This window comes from Microcebus murinus, chromosome 10 (assembly GCF_040939455.1).
Source record: "Microcebus murinus isolate Inina chromosome 10, M.murinus_Inina_mat1.0, whole genome shotgun sequence".
In the NCBI taxonomy this organism is placed as follows: Eukaryota; Metazoa; Chordata; class Mammalia; order Primates; family Cheirogaleidae; genus Microcebus; species Microcebus murinus.
In genome coordinates this window covers 7,042,728-7,064,305 of record NC_134113.1, presented here as the reverse complement: position 1 = coordinate 7,064,305, position 21,578 = coordinate 7,042,728, and the positions used below count along the sequence as shown (strand labels likewise).

The 21,578-nt window shown below is 52.4% G+C and overlaps 1 protein-coding gene and 1 pseudogene across 1 annotated transcript; one reads left to right on the top strand and one right to left on the bottom strand.

The window, feature by feature from the left end:
• Positions 1–1,560: 1,560 nt before the first annotated feature.
• On the bottom strand, positions 1,561–5,420 carry LOC105858485 (V-set and immunoglobulin domain-containing protein 1 pseudogene; annotated as a pseudogene).
• Positions 5,121–9,435, top strand: SMIM45 (small integral membrane protein 45). Its single transcript, XM_076006961.1, has 2 exons — positions 5,121–5,405; positions 8,188–9,435. The coding sequence occupies exon 2, from the start codon at positions 8,202–8,204 to the stop codon at positions 8,406–8,408; it is 207 nt and encodes a 68-aa protein (XP_075863076.1). The 5' UTR covers positions 5,121–5,405; positions 8,188–8,201; the 3' UTR covers positions 8,409–9,435.
• The last annotated feature ends 12,143 nt before the right edge of the window (positions 9,436–21,578 follow it).

Here is a 21,578-nt window from a genome sequence, read left to right as displayed (position 1 = left end):
CGTACAGAAGAAACTGCAAGTGGAAAGGCCCTGAGGGGGGAGCACTCCTGGCACTTCTGAGGAATCACAAGGAGGCCAATGGCTTAGGCAGTTGGAGTGCGGAGAAATTGGGGGGAGGTGAGGCTAGAGGGGTGACTGAGGGCCAGGAGATGAGCCCTTAGAGAGTAGTGGGCCATGGAAGGACTTTGGACCTGGTCAGGACTTCCCAGGAGGGGCTAAGCTGAGACCCATTGATCAACTTGTGCTGAGTCTCTGCCTCCCCCGGGCCAGGCCTCCTGCTGGGCGCTGAGGACCCAGGCACCAGAGGGGTCATCCTGCTTCTGGGAGTTACCAGTGGCAGCTGGGCAGACAGTGAAAAGCAAAGGCACTGCAGCAGGTGAGAGCCAGCTGGGGAGCAGCAGATGAAGGTGCCTTAAGTGTCCCTGGGAGCCCACGCTGCACTTCACTGGGGAGGTGATCATTGGCTAAGATGCCAAAGGTGAGTTGGTGCTTGTCATGTGGGTAGTGGGGAAGACACTAGCTGTGTGTAGGATCCATCCTGTGATAATGGGTAGGGCTTGACCGGGAGCCAGACCCAGGCCTGGAGGGTCTTACCTCCTGAACTCCTAGAGCTGGCAGGGCCATCAGAGACTTCTGGGCCCATGTTTTTGTTTTTGTTTTTTTTTTTTTTTTGAGATTTTATTGAGTATTATTTATTGAGCCTTAAAGATTAAAATACGATTGATTTCACAAGTGAAAAGGTAAGTCTACCTATAAATTTCCTCAAGGTGGGATGCGAGTGAAATATGATCACAAAAAGCTTTTTAACAGGGGAAGAAGTGATATTAATGCATTTGAGTTAATATTTAGCATTTATACAAGACTGATATTTCCATATTAATGTTTGAATGTACCAACAGTAAAACAGATTATTTAAATAATCAGTTAAGATCATCTAAAATAGATCACAAGTGTTCATTTAGAACACTTTCCTAGTGTGCTCTTCAAAGTAGATAGCATCAGACATAGTGATAACCTAATAGCTCATTCAAAGCTAAATGGTAATGTTTGTCTACACATTATTTGACATTTAAAAATCGGGTTATTTAAAAATTTTGCTAGGCTCAGATATTGGATACCAGGGTGATTTCTTGGAAAATCTAACATGATGGATGTAGCATTAATTACAAGACCTGGTTTTAAATGCCATGGACCAATTAATATGTACCCTGTACACACTCTCCTCTGTTATTCTTGGAGAAATTTTTCCCAATCTGTGAGATAATGCTGGTGAATTACTTTCTTAGTGATCAATATAAAAATGAATAGGGAAGCTCTGACAACTAATGCTAGAAATAATATTGAATCTAATTAATGCCACCTTGTCAATATGTGCATGTGGAACATAATGAAGAGTAGCTCTTAATAAAACTAGAGAAATAAGATTTTCTGAAATACAACATGAGTACTGTTGCAAAACACTTTCAACTAAGTTAGAAATCACTTGCCTTGTCATTTGTTAGGCTTACATGTTAGTAAAATTATAAAGTACTCTATACTGGTAAAGCAGGAACCCTTGCATTGATTCAGTAGTTGGCCTGTTTATTCTGGATTCATAGTAGTAATGAGCACCTTATTAGAGAAGGGTTGGTCAACATAGAGGGAGGAGGTGGGGACTGGTTAGGTCGACTGAATTCCAAATGCCAGTAATGGGTTTCTTAGTGATGGATGATGTACTTGGGCCCCCAGCCTACGCCTTAACCACTCCCTTCTCCTCATCACAGAGAGGCTCAACTACGATCCCAGGTGCTGGCTCTGGCTCCAGCTCGATCGCAAGCTCAGGTACAGGAATAGGCTCTGGTCCTGGGGCAGGCCCTGTGGCAGGCTCTGGGGCAGGCCCTGGATGTTGGATAGGCTCATGGTCTGGTTCCTGAATGGTGGCAGTGTCATTCGTGAGTGGAAGGTGGTAAAGTTGCTTCTAGTTGGACGGCGTCTTCTGCTGGCACTGCTTCACCCTCTGCACTTTTCTTTGTCATTGGTTCAAGTTCCGTGACGGCCTTAGAATTTCTCTTCCTCTCTTTTGCCTTTGCCTTGTTCCTTGCGAAGCACACAACAGAGGTGATGATGGCAACACCTACCAGTGAACCTACCAAGGCCACAATGATGATTATAACTTCTCGATGTGAAGAAGTTAGATCGATTTCGCAGGAACTGTTGTTGCCGAGGCTGTTGATAGCGGTACGCTGGTAATAACCTTGCTCAAAATTTGTCAGATTTCCAATAACCAAAGTCCCGGTGGCTGGGTTTGCTTTCACTGGTATGATGTTGCTTCCTTCGAGTTTATACCAGTAGTACACAGGGGAAGGCGTTCCAAGTGCAGACAGGCAAGAAAGAGAGATGGTATGGTCGATCGCTGGTCTTCCTTGAATGCTACAAAAGGGCTTAGAAGGTTTGACTAACACGTTGACGTTGAGGGTGCCCTGGTTTTTGCCATCAAAGTCTGGGGGTTGTTAACATCACAAATGTAAACTCCACTCTCCACTGGCTGGACGTGTGAAATAGTGACAGACGCATTACCTGGAGCGTTGGACCGTATAACGGGGTCTTTAAATCGCCCGATGGCTGTGCCTTGTCCACCTTCAGAATAGCAGACCCGAGAGGTCCAGCTACCTCTTCCCCGGGCGTCTCTTGCATGGGCCATTTTTAGACACTGACTGACTGCCTTTTCCTCCATACCCTCGGCACTGAGGCACGGGGGGAAATTGGCTCCAACTCCTCCTCACGGGATAAAGACCACTGGATGGAAAGCCCATCTAGGGAAGCCGCAGTGGTGGTGGAGAGGCAGAGGAGAGTGACATCAGATCCAACAGTCACCTTCACGAAACTGTCTGGGACGGTCACTTGCACCACACTGAGCTGACCTCCGAAATCCAACCAGTGATGAACCACAGGCAGATGGTTAGAAGGGTCTGGAACTCAGCAAAGAGAGCTGGATTGACAGGGAACAACCGTCCGGTGCCTGGACGGGGCCGCTCGTCGCCTCGCTGCTGCGCTGCATCCCCCCAGGCCGGTGCTGCGGTGGGCCGGCTGGGGGCCGCGGTGGGTGCGCGCTGCTGGGGCCCTGCCTCGCCTGTGGAAGCCCGCTGTCTGAGCCCATGTTTTTCTAACTGGCTTCTGTGGAGCCCTAGGAGATGCCTTGGGGCACCATGAGGGACTCTGGAATCTGAGTGGATGGTGTCCAGTAACTCCACCCCACCCCACCATTTTACAGATGCAAATCTGGCTTTATCTCTGTTATATATTGAGCTTCCCATAAGCTTTGTATGAATAGAGAATCAATGGCTAAAACAACACCTGCAGGCCACTGATCACACTTTTTTTAACAGATTTGTTGAGGTATAATTGACATATAATAAACTGTACATATTTAAAGTATACAATTTGATAAGTTTTGACATACGTAAGAAGCCACCATCGCAATCAAGATACTGAACATCTATCACTTCCAAATGTTTCCTCCTGCCCCTTTGTAATTCTTCTCTCAACTCTTCTCTGCTTTCCCACCCCAAACTCTTACAAGCACTTTGGCATCTTTGCTCATAATAGCCCCTACTGGAAACAGCCCAAATGTCCTTCTGTGGTGAACAGATAAACAAATGGATTTCAAAAGCATTCTGCTGAGCAACAGAAACCAGACACAAAAGAGTGCACATTGTACGACTCCATTGATATGAAACCCAAGTACGAGCAAAACTAATCTGTGGTTAGGGAAGTCAGGTCAGAGGGTGCCTTTGGTGAGGGAGCATTGGTTGACATGAGACAGGAGAGAACTCTCTGGGGTGATGGAGGCATCTACCTTGATATGGCTGGTGGATGCACAGGTGTATACAAAGGTATAAATTTGTCACTTAAGATTGTGTGTTTTGCTGTATGTACCTTATACCTCAATACAAATAAAGTCCCTCTGTGAATTCAAAATCACTTTCCCTGCCCCACGTATGTAGAAAAGGACCCGCCATACTTGCAGAGCCTCCAGGTGGTCCCAGAGCTGGCAAGGTATCTGTGGGTTAGGGGACGTAGGGTCCTAAACCTACCTCACCCAGACAGAGCCTTTCCCACCTACCTGTTTTCAGGTTTCTGGGAATGGACTCCCCAGGGAGGCCTCTTCCCTGCCCTGCGGGCCCCTTGGGCTACTCTCTCCTCCTGCGACAATAACCACTGCTGTTTATGGAAGGCTGGCTGGGCACCCAACACCTGGCAGACGCTCTGTCTATTGGACAGGGGGTGGGGAGGATCCAGGCTTGGGAGGTGGACCCCCGACTTCCCAGCCCCATCCCGTGGCTTTGAATTCCAGCTTAGTCACTGGGAAGCTGAGTGACCTAGAAGGACAAGGCAAGCAGCTTCACCTCTCTGAGCAGTAGTAGCTCATCCCAAAATGGGCTGTCACCAGCAACCCAGCTGGGAGGACTGCAGGAAGTGACCTGTGGGGCCATGACCTTGTGGGGGTGCTTGGTGCCTGTGCTGGCTGTACCTTAGTCAGGGGAGCCACAGGGCGGCTGAGGCAGAATGGGGAGGGGCAGCCCTTTGTCAGGGGCCTGAAGGCCAGGCTAGGGCTCTGACTCTGGCATTGCTACTTTCTTGCTGTGTTTCCTTGGCTGAGGATTAAACGAGTTAACATAAATAAAGCACTGAAGACAATGTCTGGCGCATAGTAAATGCTATATTGAGCCAATGCGTCCAGACTCTCAGCCTCAGTCTTGGTTCTTCCCTCTATAACATATGACCCTCATTGGCTCTACTGGCCACTGCTTCTGTGTCCCCATCTACTTGCCAGGGACCCCGATCTCTCCCTGCTCCCAAACGGCAAACCGCCAAACCCTCCCAGTTATCAGCTGGGGTCCTCTCCTCCTAGGCCCACCAGGCTTGGGGCCCAGTGGCCTGCTGGGTGACTCTCTCCCTCCCCGCATCCCCCAACCCTGCCCTCCCTGTCATCTGCTGGACCACGTGCACAGTATGAGGGATCCAGAAGAGAAGGCTGGTTGCCAGGGCAACAGAGGATAAAGCCCTTGCTCTGCCAAGCTGCCGATTGGCTGAGACAGGTCCCACCTCCTGCCATCCTGAGAGTGGGGGAGTGTGGGGGGTAGAGGGAAAGGTCTCATGGGCAGGGAGAGGTACGAGGGTGCTGAGCCAGCCCAGGACTGCCCCCTCCTGGCCCAATCAGGGCCACTGGATCTGAGAAGCTCCATCTCCCGTGAGGGGCATTGGTCTCGCCCTATCTCTGCCTCCTGCACCCAGGGCAGCGCAGATGGCAGTGTCTCTGGGGATGATAGCAGCTGCGACTGAGTCCATGGGCCAACGCTGAGCTGCTCAGGCTGACGTGGTGTGCTCAGCACGGAGTCCCTGGAACAGGCATCTGCAGGCGTGAGGTGGGTCTGCGGCATGCGGGGGCACCAAGTGGTGCCAATGGCTTGGGAGGCAGGGAGAGGGGCTTTGCTACCCTTAAACTGTCCTGGATAAGACCTTGGCTGAAATGGGGTTGGAAAATTCCTTATGGATCATCTGGTAACCCTCATCCCCACCCTGTCACTGTGCACAGGGACCCTGAGGCCCACAGAGAGTGAGGAATGGTCCAAGGTCACACAGAAGGCCAGTGAGTGTTTTGCTTCTTCACCAAGGCCAATCTCCTGAGAAGTCAGAAAAAAGTCTGGGGGTCCTCATTCTTCCCTAGAATCCCTGGGATTTTATACACGGGGCTGGAGAAGTTGGGGGACCCTGAACTCTGCTCCGTAACCCACAACATTGCAGCTGAAATGGCTTCTGTTTTGCCCCAGTCCTGTATTCTCATGTTTAAGCTGGAAAGAAACTGGGATCCTGGCTGGGCCTGGGGAGGGGGCACAAATCACCTTGGCCTTGGTCAAGCCAGTTTGAACCACCCTTCCTGCCTGAGGTCCCCCTTCCCCACCTCCACCAACCCTGCCAGCACCAGGCAATCCTGATTTCTCTCTCTTTGGCTCTCCAGAAAGGCAGATGGTTGGGAGGGTGCTGGGGCATATACATGTACCCCTGCTCAGCTGCGCTAGCCCTGATTTGGACAATTAATGCACTCTTCATATTATTCCTCTGCAGACAGGGCACCTTGAGACATTGTGCCTCAAAACAGCCAATGGGGACCTTGGGGGGCAGGGGAGGGGCTCTGTATGGGTGCAGGACCAGGAAGCAGCATCTCTCCTCTCCTTGGGGTCATAGCTCACCTCACAGACTCACCTGGGCGTAGGGGGACAGGAGAAGCTGGGGCTTGGAGACAGAAGCCAGAGGAGCTAGGGCTTCTCTCCAACCCGCCCTGGAGTTCATTCCATCCGTTCCTGTTTCCCTCCACAGAAGCAAATGGGTCTCTGCTCATTTCATCTTGCTCAAGTGTCTTTCCCTCCCCTGGAGGACTCTAGCCTCAGGACATCACTGGAGTTTGGGGTCTAGCTCTGCCACTTCCCAGTTGGGTAACCCACAGAAAGTTAGTAAAACTGCCTAGGCCTCAGTTTCTTCATCTGTAAGATGTGGACAGTGCTACCACATTGGACAGTGTGTGCAGGTGGCCAGGGACCCACTCATCTGGAGCAGGGGGCAAGGCTGGCCTGCCATGAGGTCTAACCCTAACCCTAACCTGCCAGGCAAGCAGAAGTGGGCTCCTCACCTTTCCCCTTTCTAATATCTAGGGAAGGTTTGGGGGTGGGTTAAATTGGTCCTGCATCATCCTATCCCTGTAGGAGATGATCTGGCTTTTGAAGTATGAATAGGAGTTTGCCAAGTGAACAACAATGCAAAGAATGTTCCAGGGACAATGAAAGCATATGCAAAGATAGGAACTGTATAACGTGCAGGTACACTTAGGTGACTGACAAGCAGTTGATGGCACATAGGGTGGGACGTGAGGCTGGTGAGGTTGATGGGGAGCATATAGGGGGGCACATTTGGGCAGTTCTAAGGACTCTGGGTGTAAGTGACATTTGTGAAACACCTTACACCTACTACCTTTCACTCTCCTGCTTTCTCCGCCTCTGGTTCACTGGAAATAACAATAGCTAGTGTTTGGTTGGTTCTGTGCCAGGCAGCCTGGAGTGAAATGGTCTTTAGGCATTGTCTTGGGAAAAATTCACAGTGCCCTTAGGAGGTGGGTCCTATTTCTATGCCTATTTTACAGATAAGGACACTGAGGCTCAGAGAATAAGAACAAACTTGCTATGTAGCAGTTGTTATGTTCCACACACTGGTTCTGAGCATTTTACATAAAATAACTCATTCAGCAGTCACATAAGCCCTACAGCCTAGGTACTGTTATTCCTGTTTTATAGATGTAGAAGCCAAGGCTCTGCGTATCTTGCCCAATTTATTTATTTAATTTTTGGAGCTAGGTCTTGCTCTATTGCCCGGGCTAGAGTACAGTGGCATCATCATAGCTCACTGCAACCTCAAAGTTCTGTTGCTCCAATTTTTTGGTGCTAATGTTCATGTCCTTATGCTTATGAAATGGGGCTTGTGTAGACTCTATTGATCAACCAGGTCCCCTGTGATGGGTGTTTGTTCACTACACTTTCACTGCGCCACACTTGGCGAGTGTGTGTAGGTGGCTGGGGACTCACTCAACTTGGTGGGGCAGTTGGTGGGGACAGCACTGGAAGTGGCAGCCACAACAACTGCACAGTCAGGGCTGGGCTTGGTGGCTCAGGGGCACCGGGCAAGCAGAAGAGTTATTGCCCAGCCTGTCCTTTACTGAGTGCCCTGCACAGGCCCATCCAGGGATTCGTCACCTCATTGAACCCTCACTGGGACCTGTGTAGAGGCTGTGTTCCTTTCCCCTCCCACAGGGGAGGAAGCTGAGGCCCACAGAGGTTAGGCAACTTGCCTGAGGGCACTCACACTGGAGAGACTGAGCCAGAGTGGCTCTTGGCTGTAAGTCTCCTTCTTAAAAGGTGAGTAGGAAGCTGAATGTCTCCAGGTGATGGGGACAGCTCTGTGTTGGTCAGGAGGCCTGGGCTGCTGAGTCACCACTTGGTCCTGATCAGCCACTGCCCAGCGCCCCAATCTCCTGGGCTTCCATCTCCCCATCTGGAAAGTGATTCTTAGGCCTTTAGCTCTGTGAAGCCTGCAGGTCTCCCTCTGGGTGGGTGGGACAAGGGGCACCTCCGCTGGCCCTCACGACCTGTGTCTCCGCAGCCAAGGCCACCGCGATGCCGCACTTCCTGGACTGGTTCGTGCCTGTCTACCTGGTCATCTCTGTCCTCATCCTGGTGGGCTTCGGCGCCTGCATCTACTACTTCGAACCCGGCCTGCAGGAGGCGCACAAGTGGCGCATGCAGCGCCCCCTGGTGGACCGTGACCTCCGCAAGACACTGATGGTGCGGGACAACCTGGCCTTCGGCGGCCCTGAGGTCTGAGCCTCCGTGTGGGGGTAGCGGGCGGCGGGCACCGGGCGCCCTTTCCCAGCCGCCCAGCCTGGAGGCAGAGGGAGAACGACCTCTTCTCGGTCCTCCAGGACATCCCCCTGCAGCCCGGGCCCTCCTAGCAGAGGCCCCCAGTGCTCTGAGAGGACCCTAGCTGTGGAGGTGGGCCCCTGGGTGCTTTGATGAATTGCTGCTGCTGGCCCAGGGCTTGCTCTTCGTGTCAGGCCAACTCACCCCACACCCACCATCCCAGCTCAGGGAACATCCTCTCCTGGCTCCCAGTGCCTTTGTGCCACCCAGCACTCTGCCCTTCCACCCGGAATCAGGTACAGCTGCCCCTTCCTGTCCTGAGCCTCTGGCTACCCCATGTCCCCACGGAATGCCTGTTACACTCAGCTCCCACTCTACCTAGTGGCACCAGCCCCGCAGCTTCCTGTGGCAGGCTTCAAAGGTGACCCAAGGAAGGGGCCCCAGTTGGAGAGGTGTCAGCTTGGTCCAGACCCACCCCACCCTTCTGGGCTCAGGCTTGGAACCTGTGAGGGTGTGGGGGTGTGCAGAGGGGTGAGACTATAGGGGAGGGGAGGGGTGAGGAGGAGAGAGTGTGTGTGTGTTGGGGGGAGTGGGCAGCCATGGGGAGGAGATGTGTGTGAGAGAGAGAATGGGAGCCCCAGGCAGGGCAGGAGGTGGTGGGGATGGGCGAGCTCCATGGGCAGTGAGGGCTGTCTGCAGCAGGTCCCAGCCTCCTCCATCTGCAGGACTCTCCTACCCCTTCCCCTTCCCCTGGGCTGAGGTGGCCAGCGGCGGAGCTCCTGCCCTCCCTGCCTGCCCTGTGCCATACTTCCAAGGCCAAGCCCAGCCCCCACTGAGCCAGGCCCCTCCAAACCCCCAGGCCCACCCTGGAGCCTCCTCCTGTGTGAACCTTAATTGCCTCACACTGGACATAGATTGGCAACCTGCCTCACTCTCCCCCACTGGGCTTCCATCTTAATTTATCTGCAATAATAAAGACTTCATGACTATCTTTGTAGGACTGTCTCCTTTCCTGAAAGTAAGATCATGTCGGTCACTTGCTGGGTCCTCATGAAAAATATGATGGCTCAATAGTCCCCATTTCAGGGACAGGAACATTGCATCTCAGAGAAGTGACAGCAGGGTTTCTCAACATCAGTGGTATTGACATTTTGGACTGGATCATTTTGGTTGTGGGGGGCTGTCCTGTGTGTTGTAGGATGTTTAGTATCAGGCCGGGCGCGGTGGCTCACACCTGTAATCCTAGCACTCTGGGAGGCCGAGGCGGGAGGATCGCTCAAGGTCAGGAGTTCAAACCAGCCTGAGCAAGACCCCGTCTCTACTAAAAATAGAAAGAAATTAATTGACCAACTAAAAATATATATACAAAAAATCAGCTGGGCATGGTGGCACATGCCTGTAGTCCCAGCTACTCAGGAGGCTGAGGCAGAAGGGTCGCTTGAGCCCAGGAGATTGAGGTTGCTGTGAGCTAGGCTGAAGCCCCAGCACTCATTCTAGCCTGAGCAACAAAGTGAGACTCTGTCTCAAAAAAAAAAAAAAAAAAATGTTTAGTATCCCTGGTCTTAGCACTCACGCCCTCCCATTAGGACAATCAAAAATGACAATCAAATCTCTGAGGTAAAGTACCAGTAAGGAGATAAATTTAGGTACCAACCGAGATGCAAAACAACAGAATCTTAAACCAAATAGAAGTTTATTCCTTTCTCATGGATCTGCTCACAGAGAGGTTGTCCAGAGCTGGCTTGGTGGCCCGTTCCACTCAGGGTGCTGCCCTCTTGTTGCTGTGCCGTGCCTGGGATGTCGCCCTGGTTGGCATGACCCCAGGTGGCTCGTCTGCATCCTGAGCAGCAGCGTGGATGGAGGGTGCAAGTCGTGCTCCTTCCCTTGAGGGACACGTCCTGATGTCTGCACCCATCACTTCCCCGCTAGTCAATACTTAGTCGCATGGCTACCCCTAGCTGCTAGGGCAGCAGGGAAATACGGCCTCTAGCTGGAGGTGGCCTTGTGTCCATTTAAAAAGCCCACCCCCTTTAAAGGGGGGAAAACACATGGAGACAGCTACCATTTTCTTTTAGTGGGGATTTGCCAGAGGTCACAGGGCAGTGGGCTGAGATTTGGACCGGATCTCCTGACTCTAGACCACGGGTCTTGCGTGTGCCCCATCTTGGGAGTGAGGGAGGGGAACATCTTCCCTCACCTTGAGGAATGGGGCGGGGGCTCTTCCTCCACGGGCAAACCCAGGGACTGCATGAGCTGTTTTGCAGAGCTAGGACTAGGGTGAGGCCAGAGAGGCACTTCAGGGTCACACCACTTTCTTAAATTTTGTGCCCCAGGCACCTCTCTTGCCTCACCCTAGGTCCAGCCCTCACCACCCTGACCTCTCACCCAGCAGAGCATTTTGCACCTCTCAGAAACTTCCCCACGCCCCTTCCCACACCAGGTGGCTGCCCGGCCAGCATCGCCTTCCCCTCACTACCACCCAGGGCTCCTCCAGCCACAAGTGACAGAGACCAAACTGAGAACAGCTGAAATAAAGGAGTTTGCTTCTGGACTCAGGCTCGGCTGGACCCGAGGGCTGGAGGATGTCGCCGGGACACTCCATGTCTCCGTCTTTCTCTCTCTGTGTATCCCTCAGTCCTTTGTGTTGCTTTTGTCTTTAGGCAGACTCTCTCCACGCGGGCATAAGGTGGCCCAGACAGGCCCAGGTGACACAGCTTCAGCACTTAGAGTTAGTGAGCTCAGGGTGGACTCCCATTGGCTCCAAGGCGAATTGCTCAGGGCATGGGGTGCCCTGATTGGCCAGGCTGCTCTTGTACCCACCCCTGGAGACAGGACGGAGTCAGCTCTGCAGATCGCGTGCACTGAGGGTGGTGGGAGTAGGTAGTGGCTGTTACCCAAGGAAGGGGTAAGGATGCTGGGTGAGAAAACACGAGGTGTTGAGGCCATTGTTTTGTACAGGAGGAAACAAGCTTGGAGAGGAGAAGCGATACACCTAGGGCTACCCAAGCTGCAACTGCCACCCGGGTTTGGGACTGGAAGTGTGAGGCAGGAGGGTGGACCCGACCGAACCCACAGAGTTTGGTGAGCCTGTGAGTTGGGGCTCTGAGTGTGGACGGCTTGGGAAGGCAGGATGTGGTGGAAGTGGGTGGGCAGTTGAGTGGGTTCTCTAAGGACCCATTAGAGGGTAGGGCCCTTCCACTGCCTTTCAGATCACCCCATGCAAGAATGGGAGGGGACCAACACCACTCACTGGGTGACTAGCTGCACAATGCCTCAGTTTCTTGGTGAGTAGGGGTGTGGGCCAGGACTAGAAGCTTAGTGCTGCCCCTGTTTCTTGGAAAACTGGTCCCCAGCCGTGATCAGAGACTGGACTGGAAAGGGCCCATGTACATCAAGTTGGCATGATCCAAGGCACAGAAACCCTACTTGCCTACTTTGGGCAACAAGGTTGGGTACCATGAGGACACTGGGATGTTTGGCCCTTTAAGACAGGAAGGTAGCAAGGGCTCAGGACAGCTAGAGTCAGGTATACAGACCCCCTCAGGATTCTTTTTTTTTTTTTTTTTTTCGAGACAGAGTCTCACTCTGTTCCTTCTGCTAGAGTGCCCTGGCATTAGCCTAGCTCACAGCAACCTCAAACTCTTGAGCTCAAGCCGTCCTCCTGCCTCAGCTTCTCGAGTAACTGGGACTACAGGCATGCGTCCCATGCCCGGCTCATTTTTTCTAGTTTTGGTAGAGATGGGATCTCACTCTTGCTCAGGCGGGTCTTGAATTTTTTTTTTTTTTTTTTTTTTTTTTTGAGACAGAGTCTCACTTTGTTGTCCAGGCTAGAGTGAGTGCCGTGGCGTCAGCCTAGCTCACAGCAACCTCAAACTCCTGGGCTCGAGTGATCCTTCTGCCTCAGCCTCCCGAGTAGCTGGGACTACAGGCATGCGCCACTATGCCCGGCTAATTTTTTTTTTTTTTATATATATATCAGTTGGCCAATTAATTTCTTTCTGTTTATAGTAGAGACGGGGTCTCGCTCTTGCTCAGGCTGGTTTCGAACTCCTGACCTTGAGCAATCCGCCCGCCTCGGCCTCCCAAGAGCTAGGATTACAGGCGTGAGCCACAGCGCCCGGCCTAGGGTCTTGAATTTTTTCTAGTTTTGGTAGAGATGGGATCTCACTCTTGCTCAGGCGGGTCTTGAATTTTTTCTAGTTTTGGTAGAGATGGGATCTCACTCTTGCTCAGGCGGGTCTTGAATTCCTGAGCTCAAACGATCCACCTGCCTTGGCCTCCCAGAGTGCTAAGATTACAGGTGTGAGCCACCTGTAACCTAAGGGCACCCAGGCCCCCTTAGGATTCTTTCGCCACTTTTTATTCCTGTTTCTGTGTGCCCACTTTTATTTATTTATTTTTTTTTATTGAGACAGAGTCTCACTCTATTGCCCAGGCTAGATTGGTGTGGCGTCAGCCTAGCTCACAGCATCCTCCAACTCCTAAGCTCAAGCAATCCTCCTGCCTCAGCCTCCTGAGTAGCTGGCACTACAGGCATGTGCCACCATGCCTGGCTAATTTTTTCTATGTATTTTTAGTTGGCCAATTAATTTCTTTCTGTTTTAGTAGAGACAGCGTCTCGCTCTTGCTCAGACTGGTCTTGAATTCCTGACCTTGAACAATCCACCCTCCTGGGCCTCCCTCGGAGTGCTAGGATTACAGGCGTGAGCCACCACACCCGGGTGTGCCCACATTTTAGCCACGACCCTCATACGTCCATCATGGAAAACATAACAGTCAACTGCTGGCAAGTTTTCTATCCTACAGCCCTGCCGCCCTCGCTCTGCCTTAGGTGCACGTATCTCAGGGGAGGGATTCATTGGCTCATCTTAGGTCAAGTGACCAAGGCTGGGGCAGTGTCCTATGTGTGGTCCAGCTTGGGTCAGGGCCCACCTGGACTGGTCAACATGACCTGGGCTTGGGTCATCTCAGAACAAGGCAGCTGTTTTGGGATGTTGTGCAGGTTTCAGAAGAAATTATGTAAACCTCTCCCCCACCTACAGCCCGACCGCACCAACAGACCCTTTTGGAGGTAGATGAGGCTTGACTGGCTGAGCCGGGGAGGGCCTCAGGCTGCATCTGGCTGCTGCACCAAGTTTGGCACGTCTCCAACACTGTTTTGAAAAAATGCAAATTAGTTGCCAACATTTACAAGTCAGGAGATTTCACACTAGAATCTTCTTTTCTGACTCCTTAAAAATAAAATTTCTAGCCACATAGAATCTGAAGTGTGAACGTGTTTGTGATTATGAGCTTCACAGCCCTGGTAGGGAGGGTGTTGACTATGACCCTGCCCAAGGCCTCCAAGTGGCTGGCCAACCCTCCTCACAGGAGAGCTGCCTCCACCCAAGGGCTGGCTGCACCAAGGTTCCCCACCCTGGGCTGCTGACAAGGAATCTGGGGCTCAGGGAGGGTGAGGGATTCACACCCAATCCCTGAGTTTTCAAACCTGGTCTTCTCTTTTGATTTATTTATTTACACCTGGTCTTCCCATAAAGGACCCAAGAGGGTTTCAGCTGAAGGAGCCACATATATGGGAGTGAGAAGGAAATAATCTTACTCTGACTCATACTGTAATATTGTTATTATTACTTGTCTCTGAGCTTCCTGGCAGCCAGAGGGAAAAGGGAAACACAAAGAGATAATTTTATGCTTGTTATGTGATAGAAGGGAGAGATTAACTCTTCATAAAAGATAAATTTTCTGGTTCTAAATACTAAAAAGAAATGTCTCAGGGGCTGGGCACAGTGGCTCACACCTGTAATCCCATCACTCTAGGAGGCCAAGGTGGGTGGATTGTTTGAGTTTAGGAGTTTAAGACCAGCCTGAGCAAGAGTGAGACCCTGTCTCTACTAAAAATAGAAAGAAATTAGCCACACAACTAAAAACATATATGGAAATAATTAGCCGGGCATGGTGACGCATGCCTGTAGTCCCAGCTACTTGGGAGGCTGAGGCAGAAGGATTGCTTGAGCCCAGGAGTTTCAGATTGCTGTGAGCTAGGCCAATGCCATAGCATTCTAGCCCAGGCAACAGTGAGACTCTGTCTCAAAAAAAAGAAATGTCTCAAATGGGACAGTAAAAGCAATGCAGTGGGGGAGGGGAGGTTGACCCATATGGCAGAGCCTACAGAAACAGGCCACTGCCCATGGAAGCAGGGTTTTTCCATCTGCCAGGGCATGCCAGATGACTGGATTAGGAGCAACTTGAGGTCAGGGCCTGATAATAATAAATTGTACAAAAGTGTTAATTTAAATTGCTCATCCTTGAGCAATTTTCCTGAGCTCTCAGAAGCACAACTGAATCCACCAAACATTTTTGTGTGCCAGGCACTGAGCATCACAGATGATTAAAGCCCACATAAGTGTCCCCTGCCAGTGCCCGGCATTGTGCTCAGCTCATGTCAGGTTCTCTGTAGAGACCTGTTTAGTGTCATATCACTCCTGCCCTGCCAGCCCACTGGGTGGGGGCAAATGTCAAAGGTGGGGAGAAATCACTGTTTGCATGCTGTGTATGACATAGCTATCCTCGTGAATGCCACAGAGGCATGCTAAGTACTGCCCTGGCCTGGCACTAGGCCTGGCACCAACAATGCAAAGAGGTAGTCCCTGAATTAAAGCTCACAGGCTGGTCTGATGGTAGTGGGCTAGCAGAACTTACTAACATTAGTGTCACTAAAGTTGGTATTCAACTCCCCACTGCTAAATTTGACTGGCTTTTAAAAAAAAAGAGCTCACAAACTGGTAGGGCAGAGAGATGTGTAAACAGATAAATTATAAAACTATAACTGCAGCAAGAGAAGGATGTATGGGAAACCAAAAACAGACCTGAAGAAGCTCCTTACTCTTGGGGAAGGGGGTTGTCAAGGAAGGCTCCCTGGAAGATGTGACTACTAATCTGGGTTCTGAAGGCTGAATAAGAGTTCGCCCTGTAAAGGGAGAAGAGGCCTGCAAATGCAGAGCCCTGGAGGCCAGAGAGAACCGTCCTTTTTGAGACTGTGAGTGGTGTGGGTGAAGCACAGAACGCTAGCGAGCAAGTGGTGGGAGGGGAGATTGAACAATCAGAAAGTGACTTTTTTTTTTTTTTTTGAGACAGAGTCTCACTTTGTTGCCCAGGCTAGAGTGAGTGCCGTGGCGTCAGCCTGGCTCACAGCAACCTCAATCTCCTGGGCTCAGCGATCCTTCTGCCTCAGCCTCCCGAGTAGCTGGGACTACAGGCATGCGCCACCATGCCCGGCTAATTTTTTGTAAATATATTTTTAGTTGGTCAATTAATTTCTTTCTATTTTTAGTAGAGACGGGGTCTCACTCAGGCTGGTTTCGAACTCCTGACCTTGAGCAATCCGCCTGCCTCGGCCTCCCAGAGTGCTAGGATTACAGGCGTGAGCCACCGCGCCCGGCCAGAAAGTGAATTTTTAAGTAAGGTTTAGACCCAGGGAGAGAACCTGATGATCTTCCAGTTGCCACCTCCTCCAGGAAGCCTTCCCTGACCCCACCAGCAGCTTTCCCTATTACAGCCCTAATCTTGTGATTTTGTTCACATATCAGTGGAGAGAAGTGACTGCATCTTCTCAGCTCCACCCGCAGCCTGCTTGGCACAGGGCAGGGCCTCCTTGAAAGCTTGCTTGTTGGGTGAATGAGGCCAGTCTCTTTGGAAGTCTTGCCAGGGGTTGCCTGTTTGCTTAGAGACCAAGATTTTAGAGAGGCTTAGAGGCTTCCTGGGGGTTGGGCTGTGTGCAGGTTTTTAAAATGCTTTGGGAGGTTTTGCAGAGTCCTGGGAGCTTTCTCACCATCTGAGAGCTGTCAGGACGGGGAAGGACAAGCGTGTCTGGGTTTGGCCCAGAACAGGAGGACAGGAGGCGGGAATGTGCAGGGTCCCTGCGTAGGAATGGCTGCAATGTTCGGACTCCAGCCCCCGAGCGCGGCACAGACTCCTCATTGTTCCACCCCCTCGACTCTCCGCTCTGGCTGAGCAGGAAGGCTTGGGAAGGCCGAGAGAACAGCTCTGGGCACAGGCTGTGGGATCTCTCAAAAGACTGTCACAGTCTCAGTCAACAACCCTCACAGAGAAGCCCAGTAGGCAGAGCTTCTCTCCCTCCACCGTCAGGTGGGAGGAGCTCAGAATTTGGAGTCCGGAGACCTGAAGGTCCAGCTACTGGTTCTCTGTGTGAACCCTGGCAAGTCCATAGTCCATTTCCTCTCTGTCTGTGCAGCTGTAAACAGCTGGAACTGATGAGGAAGTCAGAAGAAATCATGGAGGGTAAATAAAAAAGCAAATCAGAATTCCAAGGCAGCACTTTTAATGGCTAACATGGATTGAGCTCATTGCATGGCTGCTCCTGCTCTAGCAACTTCTCATCGCGTTTTTACAGCAACCATGCCGGGGGGCCTCTATGCTGTTCACCAGATATTTCTGGCTCTCCAGCTCTCTGCACGTGGTACCATTATACCTCTCTGCCTCCTTGTGATGGATAGGGCCATACAACTAATTCCAGCCAATTAGTTGTAATTAGAAGTTAGTACAGGCCATAGCATTTAATAGCTAGTCCACGATTTATCACTCTCTCCTTCCTTCTACCACAGTGACGAACAAGGCCCTGGAAGGCAGCTGCTCCATCAGCCTGGGTCCCAGAGTGAAGATAGCAGGGAGCAGAACCTTAGCTGACCCAAATTACAGTGGACATGAGGCTTGAATGAGAAATCACCTTTGTTATTATAAGCCACTGGGATTTTGGAATGGTTGGTTACTGCAGCATAACTTAACCCATCCTGACTGACATAATCTCTGTTTTACAGATGAAACTGGAGCTCAGAGAGATATAGTGACTTGTTAAAATCACACAGCTGTGACAAAGTCAGGTTGGAAAGACTCCAGAGCCTATGCCACTTGTCTAGGAGGCCACCACAATGATTTTGTGCTTCAGTGCAGGTCTCTGTCCTCTGAGGCCACTTCCAGGCCTATCAGTCTTTCCTTTGGTGGGAAAGAACAGTGTATAGACACGAGGAGGTCATTGTCACTTTGGGCCACTAGATGTCAGGTGAACACAGGCTTGTAGATACTGGGTAGGCGGTGTCCTCCAAACCCCTCAACACTGGAGGGAGCAGAAGATGCGCAGGAGGAACAGAGAGCTGAACAACACTCAGGCCTTGCTCTCAAGCCCCACACAGCTTGGCAGGGAGAAAGATGGAGGTGCTCTAGATCTTCAAGCTAGAAGAGACCACACAGGGGCATTTGATCTCTATTTGAAAAGGCAACTGAAGCCGGGAGCGGTGGCTCACGCCTGTAATCCTAGCACTCTGGGAGGCTGAGGTGGGCGGATTGCTCGAGTCAGGAGTTCGAAACCAGCCTGAGCAAGAGCGAGACCGCCCGTCTCTACTAAAAATAGAAAGAAATTAATTGGCTAACTAAAAATATATATAGAAAAAATTAGCCAGGCATGGTGGCGCATGCCTGTAGTCCCAGCTACTTGGGAGGCTGAGGCAGAAGGATCGCCTTGAACCCAGGAGTGAGGTTGCTGTGAGCTAGGCTGACACCACTGCACTCTAGCCAGGGCAACAGTGAGACTCTGTATCAAAAGAAAGAAAAAGAAAAGGCAACCGAGTCTCAGAAGGGCAAGTAATCTGAGTTGTTGGGCAAAGTGGGGAGAGCAGCTAGGGCCCCTGACTTCAGTTCTGTCTCACGGAGATGATGTCATCCAGTGGGCTGGGCCCAGTAAGGCCCTCTACCCAGTCTCTCCGGGCTGAACTGTGCCATCTCCTTTCTTGGCCTCTTCTTTTCTTCCCTGAGTCAGGCTGGTCCTCAGGGCCTCAAAGCAAGGAGGGAGCAGAGAGAATCCAGACAGGTCCCCTCCCCCACCCACTAGGACTTCCAGCAGGTTGCCCTGGTAACCAGAGCTCAGCCAAGTTTGAAAACCTAAAGCTGGAAGGGAAGAGAAGGGATAAGAAGAAGGAAGGGTCCCAGGCCCATACACTCACCATTCAACCATTTTATTCATTCATTCATTCTACAGAAACCTGCTGAGGCTGATTCTTTCCTCAGGCCCTAGGACCCAGAGAAGAATAAAATCTTGTCCCTTCAGAACTGAGCTAATATGGTAGTCACAAATTAAAATGAAATAAAATGTAAAATGCAGTTCTTCGGTCACTGTAGCCACATCTTCAGTGCTCAGTAGCTATCTGTGGCTAGTGGCTATTGTATTGGACAGCACAGATATAGAACATTTCCATTATCACAGAAAGTTCTATTGGCCATTGCGGCTCCAGAGAGCTCACTCGCTAAAGAGAGCGACACGCAGGAAACTGGACCAGACATAGCGTTGTATGGGCTGAGATGTTCTCATCACCAAAACTCAGGTGACAAGGTGAAGGTTAACGGAGATACCAGGAGAATGCTTAGCCTAGTTCCTGACTCGGGGCGAGTGTGGAGGCGGCACACCGTCACTGCTGTGGGGTAGCTACCGTAAGCATCTGTGTACACACCCGTCCTGCCGAGCACACTGTGAGCGCCGCCCCGCCCTGGCACGGCGCTTGGCATGTACCATAGCAAGTGCTCAGTAAATGGTAGCTGTTCTCGTTGCCATGATTATTATCTGCCAGAGCCAGACTAGGTGGCTTTGCGGCTATCCTCAAGGGTAGGCCCAGGGGTGGGTCATCTTCACTCCCTCAGGGTCTCAGTACGGGGACCAGCTGGAGCAAGCAGGGGCCGTTGAAGGGGAAAGAACTAGCTGGCAGGAGCTCTGGCTTGCTTGAGGGAAGGCCCGGTGGGCAGGCAGCATGGGCACGGAACTACACAAGGCATGGGGTGTGCAGAGGGCAAGCAGAAGTAAGGCTGGTGCTGAGACCCCCAGGGTGCGGCCACGTTTGGAGTATCCCTGTTCTTACTGGAGACATCTACCCAGGGAGGGCAGGTTCGGGGAGGGCAGGCTGCAGGGCTCCCCCACCCCCCTGCCAGGGGCCTTGAGTCCAGGCCCAGCACTGGCCGTTCCCAGCCTCCCATGGCCCTTCAGGATTCCAGAGGCTCAGAGTAGCCATTCACTGACGCCCACTCCTGAGAAGCCGGCCCCTCCCTGCCCCAGAGCCCAGCCCAGCCTAGCTGCTGGGATGTAACTGTTGGGACAGGTCAGGAGAGAAGCCAGGCCCTGTACCTGGGGAGGGTGGCCTAGAGGCTGAGTGGGAAGCCCATGAGGGGAACAGAGGGACCAGGCCCCTGAGCCAGGCCCCATGGCCAGAGTCTGGGCACAGAGGAGGTGAGGGGTCTGCCCTTGCCTCGGCTTTCCAGACTCGTTGGATGCCTCTTGTCCTCTGATCAAGGTAGGTGGGTATACGTGTGTGTGGGGGTGAAGGATAGGTACTTTCCAGGGAGGGGTGGGGACTCAGAGAGGGGATGGGGATCTGCGGACAGTAGAACAAATCAGTCTCAGAATCCCTGTCCTCTGGCCTGCTCTCTGCATGTGGGTGTGCACACTGAGGGTGGATGTTTGTGTGTTTGTGGCTAAGTGCAGAGTAAGTGCGTACGCACCCAGGTGTCCGCAGTTATGAATGAGTGGGCAGGAGAGTAAGGCTGCAGGGCTATGCCGGGTGGGAAGGATTGAGGCTGGGACAGTCTTGGGTACAAATATGTGGCTGTAAAGAGATGAAGGGGGAACTGGTAAGGAATCATGAAGAGTGATGAAGATCCCTCTGGTGTCCTGCCTTCCCTGTGCCTGCTCCAGACCTTAGGGACCTGGCTATAAGATCACTCCCTACCCCACGAGCCCCTTATGTTCAGAACTTACCCTCCCGCCAGCCCTGGCCTGGTCCCCCAAGCAGCATGTCCCAGCCTGCTGTGCTGAAAGCAACTGAGGCCACTTTGTACCAGAGGGTGAGTTGGAGCCCACAGTGGGCACGAGCTGGCCATCTGGGGGCCCTGGAGCCCACCTCAGGGGATGGCCCATCTACTCAGACCACAGAGTTCTGAGCAGCATCCTCAACATCACCCCCTGCACCCCCTCCCTGCCCCCAGGTTCCCCTGTGCCATGCAGCCTGCCCCAGCCCAGCCCACCCACCTCCACGGCCCATGGAGCTTTCAGCTACATCCTCATGGCTCTCCTTGCCTCCTTGCCTCTGTTCCTCTCTGATCCCTCTGTCACACTGACCCTGAGTAACTGTTCCCTCCTGCAGATCTGACTGTGTCATCTTCCAAGGGCTGAGCATCATTGTCACCTGGCTTCATCCCCAGCTCACCTAACCCTTGTCTCCCTCCTCAGCCCCAGATACAGAATAGGACGCCCATGCTGGATCTCCAGAAAGATGCCTCACTCTCTCCCTTTTGGGCCCTCTGCATGAATAGCCCAACCTCAGGCCCAGCCTCCTTCCTTTGGCACCAGATATGGAGCTAATGCCCACCCCTAATGCTTACCTTGGCATGGCCCTGCCTACTTCCTTGCCCTGCACCCAGAGACCGCAGGCTCTTCAAGGGCAGGGACTGTGGCTTGCTCACTGGACAATCTCTTGTGAACATTCATTACTTCTCTTCCCACCTCGCCTTCTCCAGGGCATGCTCAGCTCTGGCTCTGACTCTGGCTCCAGCACCAGCCCATCCCAGGGCTCTTTCCTGGCTCCGGGCAGGAGCCCTGGGTCCAGACCCTGTTCTCAAGCCAAACTGGTCATCTCTTGGCCTCCTACCTGGATGCCTGAATTCCTGTTTCGGCTGCTGTGGATGGGAACCAGAGCCCTTTGGCTCCTTTTGGAAGAGAGAGGCAGATGGGTCACCAGTGACCGCTGCCCTCCTCCAGAGTCCCTCAACACACATGTGACCTCCACAGAGCTGTCCACAGGGAGAGGGGCCATGCTCAGGCTGAGGCAGGGGAGAGGTAAGCCCCGCCTGAGTTTCCTGGGCCGGGGCAGCCAGTTCTTGGCACACACCAGAGCCCTGCACGTGGGGGCCGGCTGGGGTGTGAGATACGTGTGGGCCTGCAGCAGATAGGAGCTGTAGGAGGACTAGAGGAAGACACACATGTACTCCTCCAGGGAGACCGGACAGTCCCCAAAACAAGGCCCCTTCAGACGTGGCAGTGCTAGCTGCTGGTCTGGAAGGGAGGCTGAGACATGCAGGCCT

Bases quoted from the DNA above. Each gene is read 5' to 3' on its own strand.
- SMIM45 (XM_076006961.1), top strand. From the start codon at position 8,202: ATGCCGCACTTCCTGGACTGGTTCGTGCCTGTCTACCTGGTCATCTCT.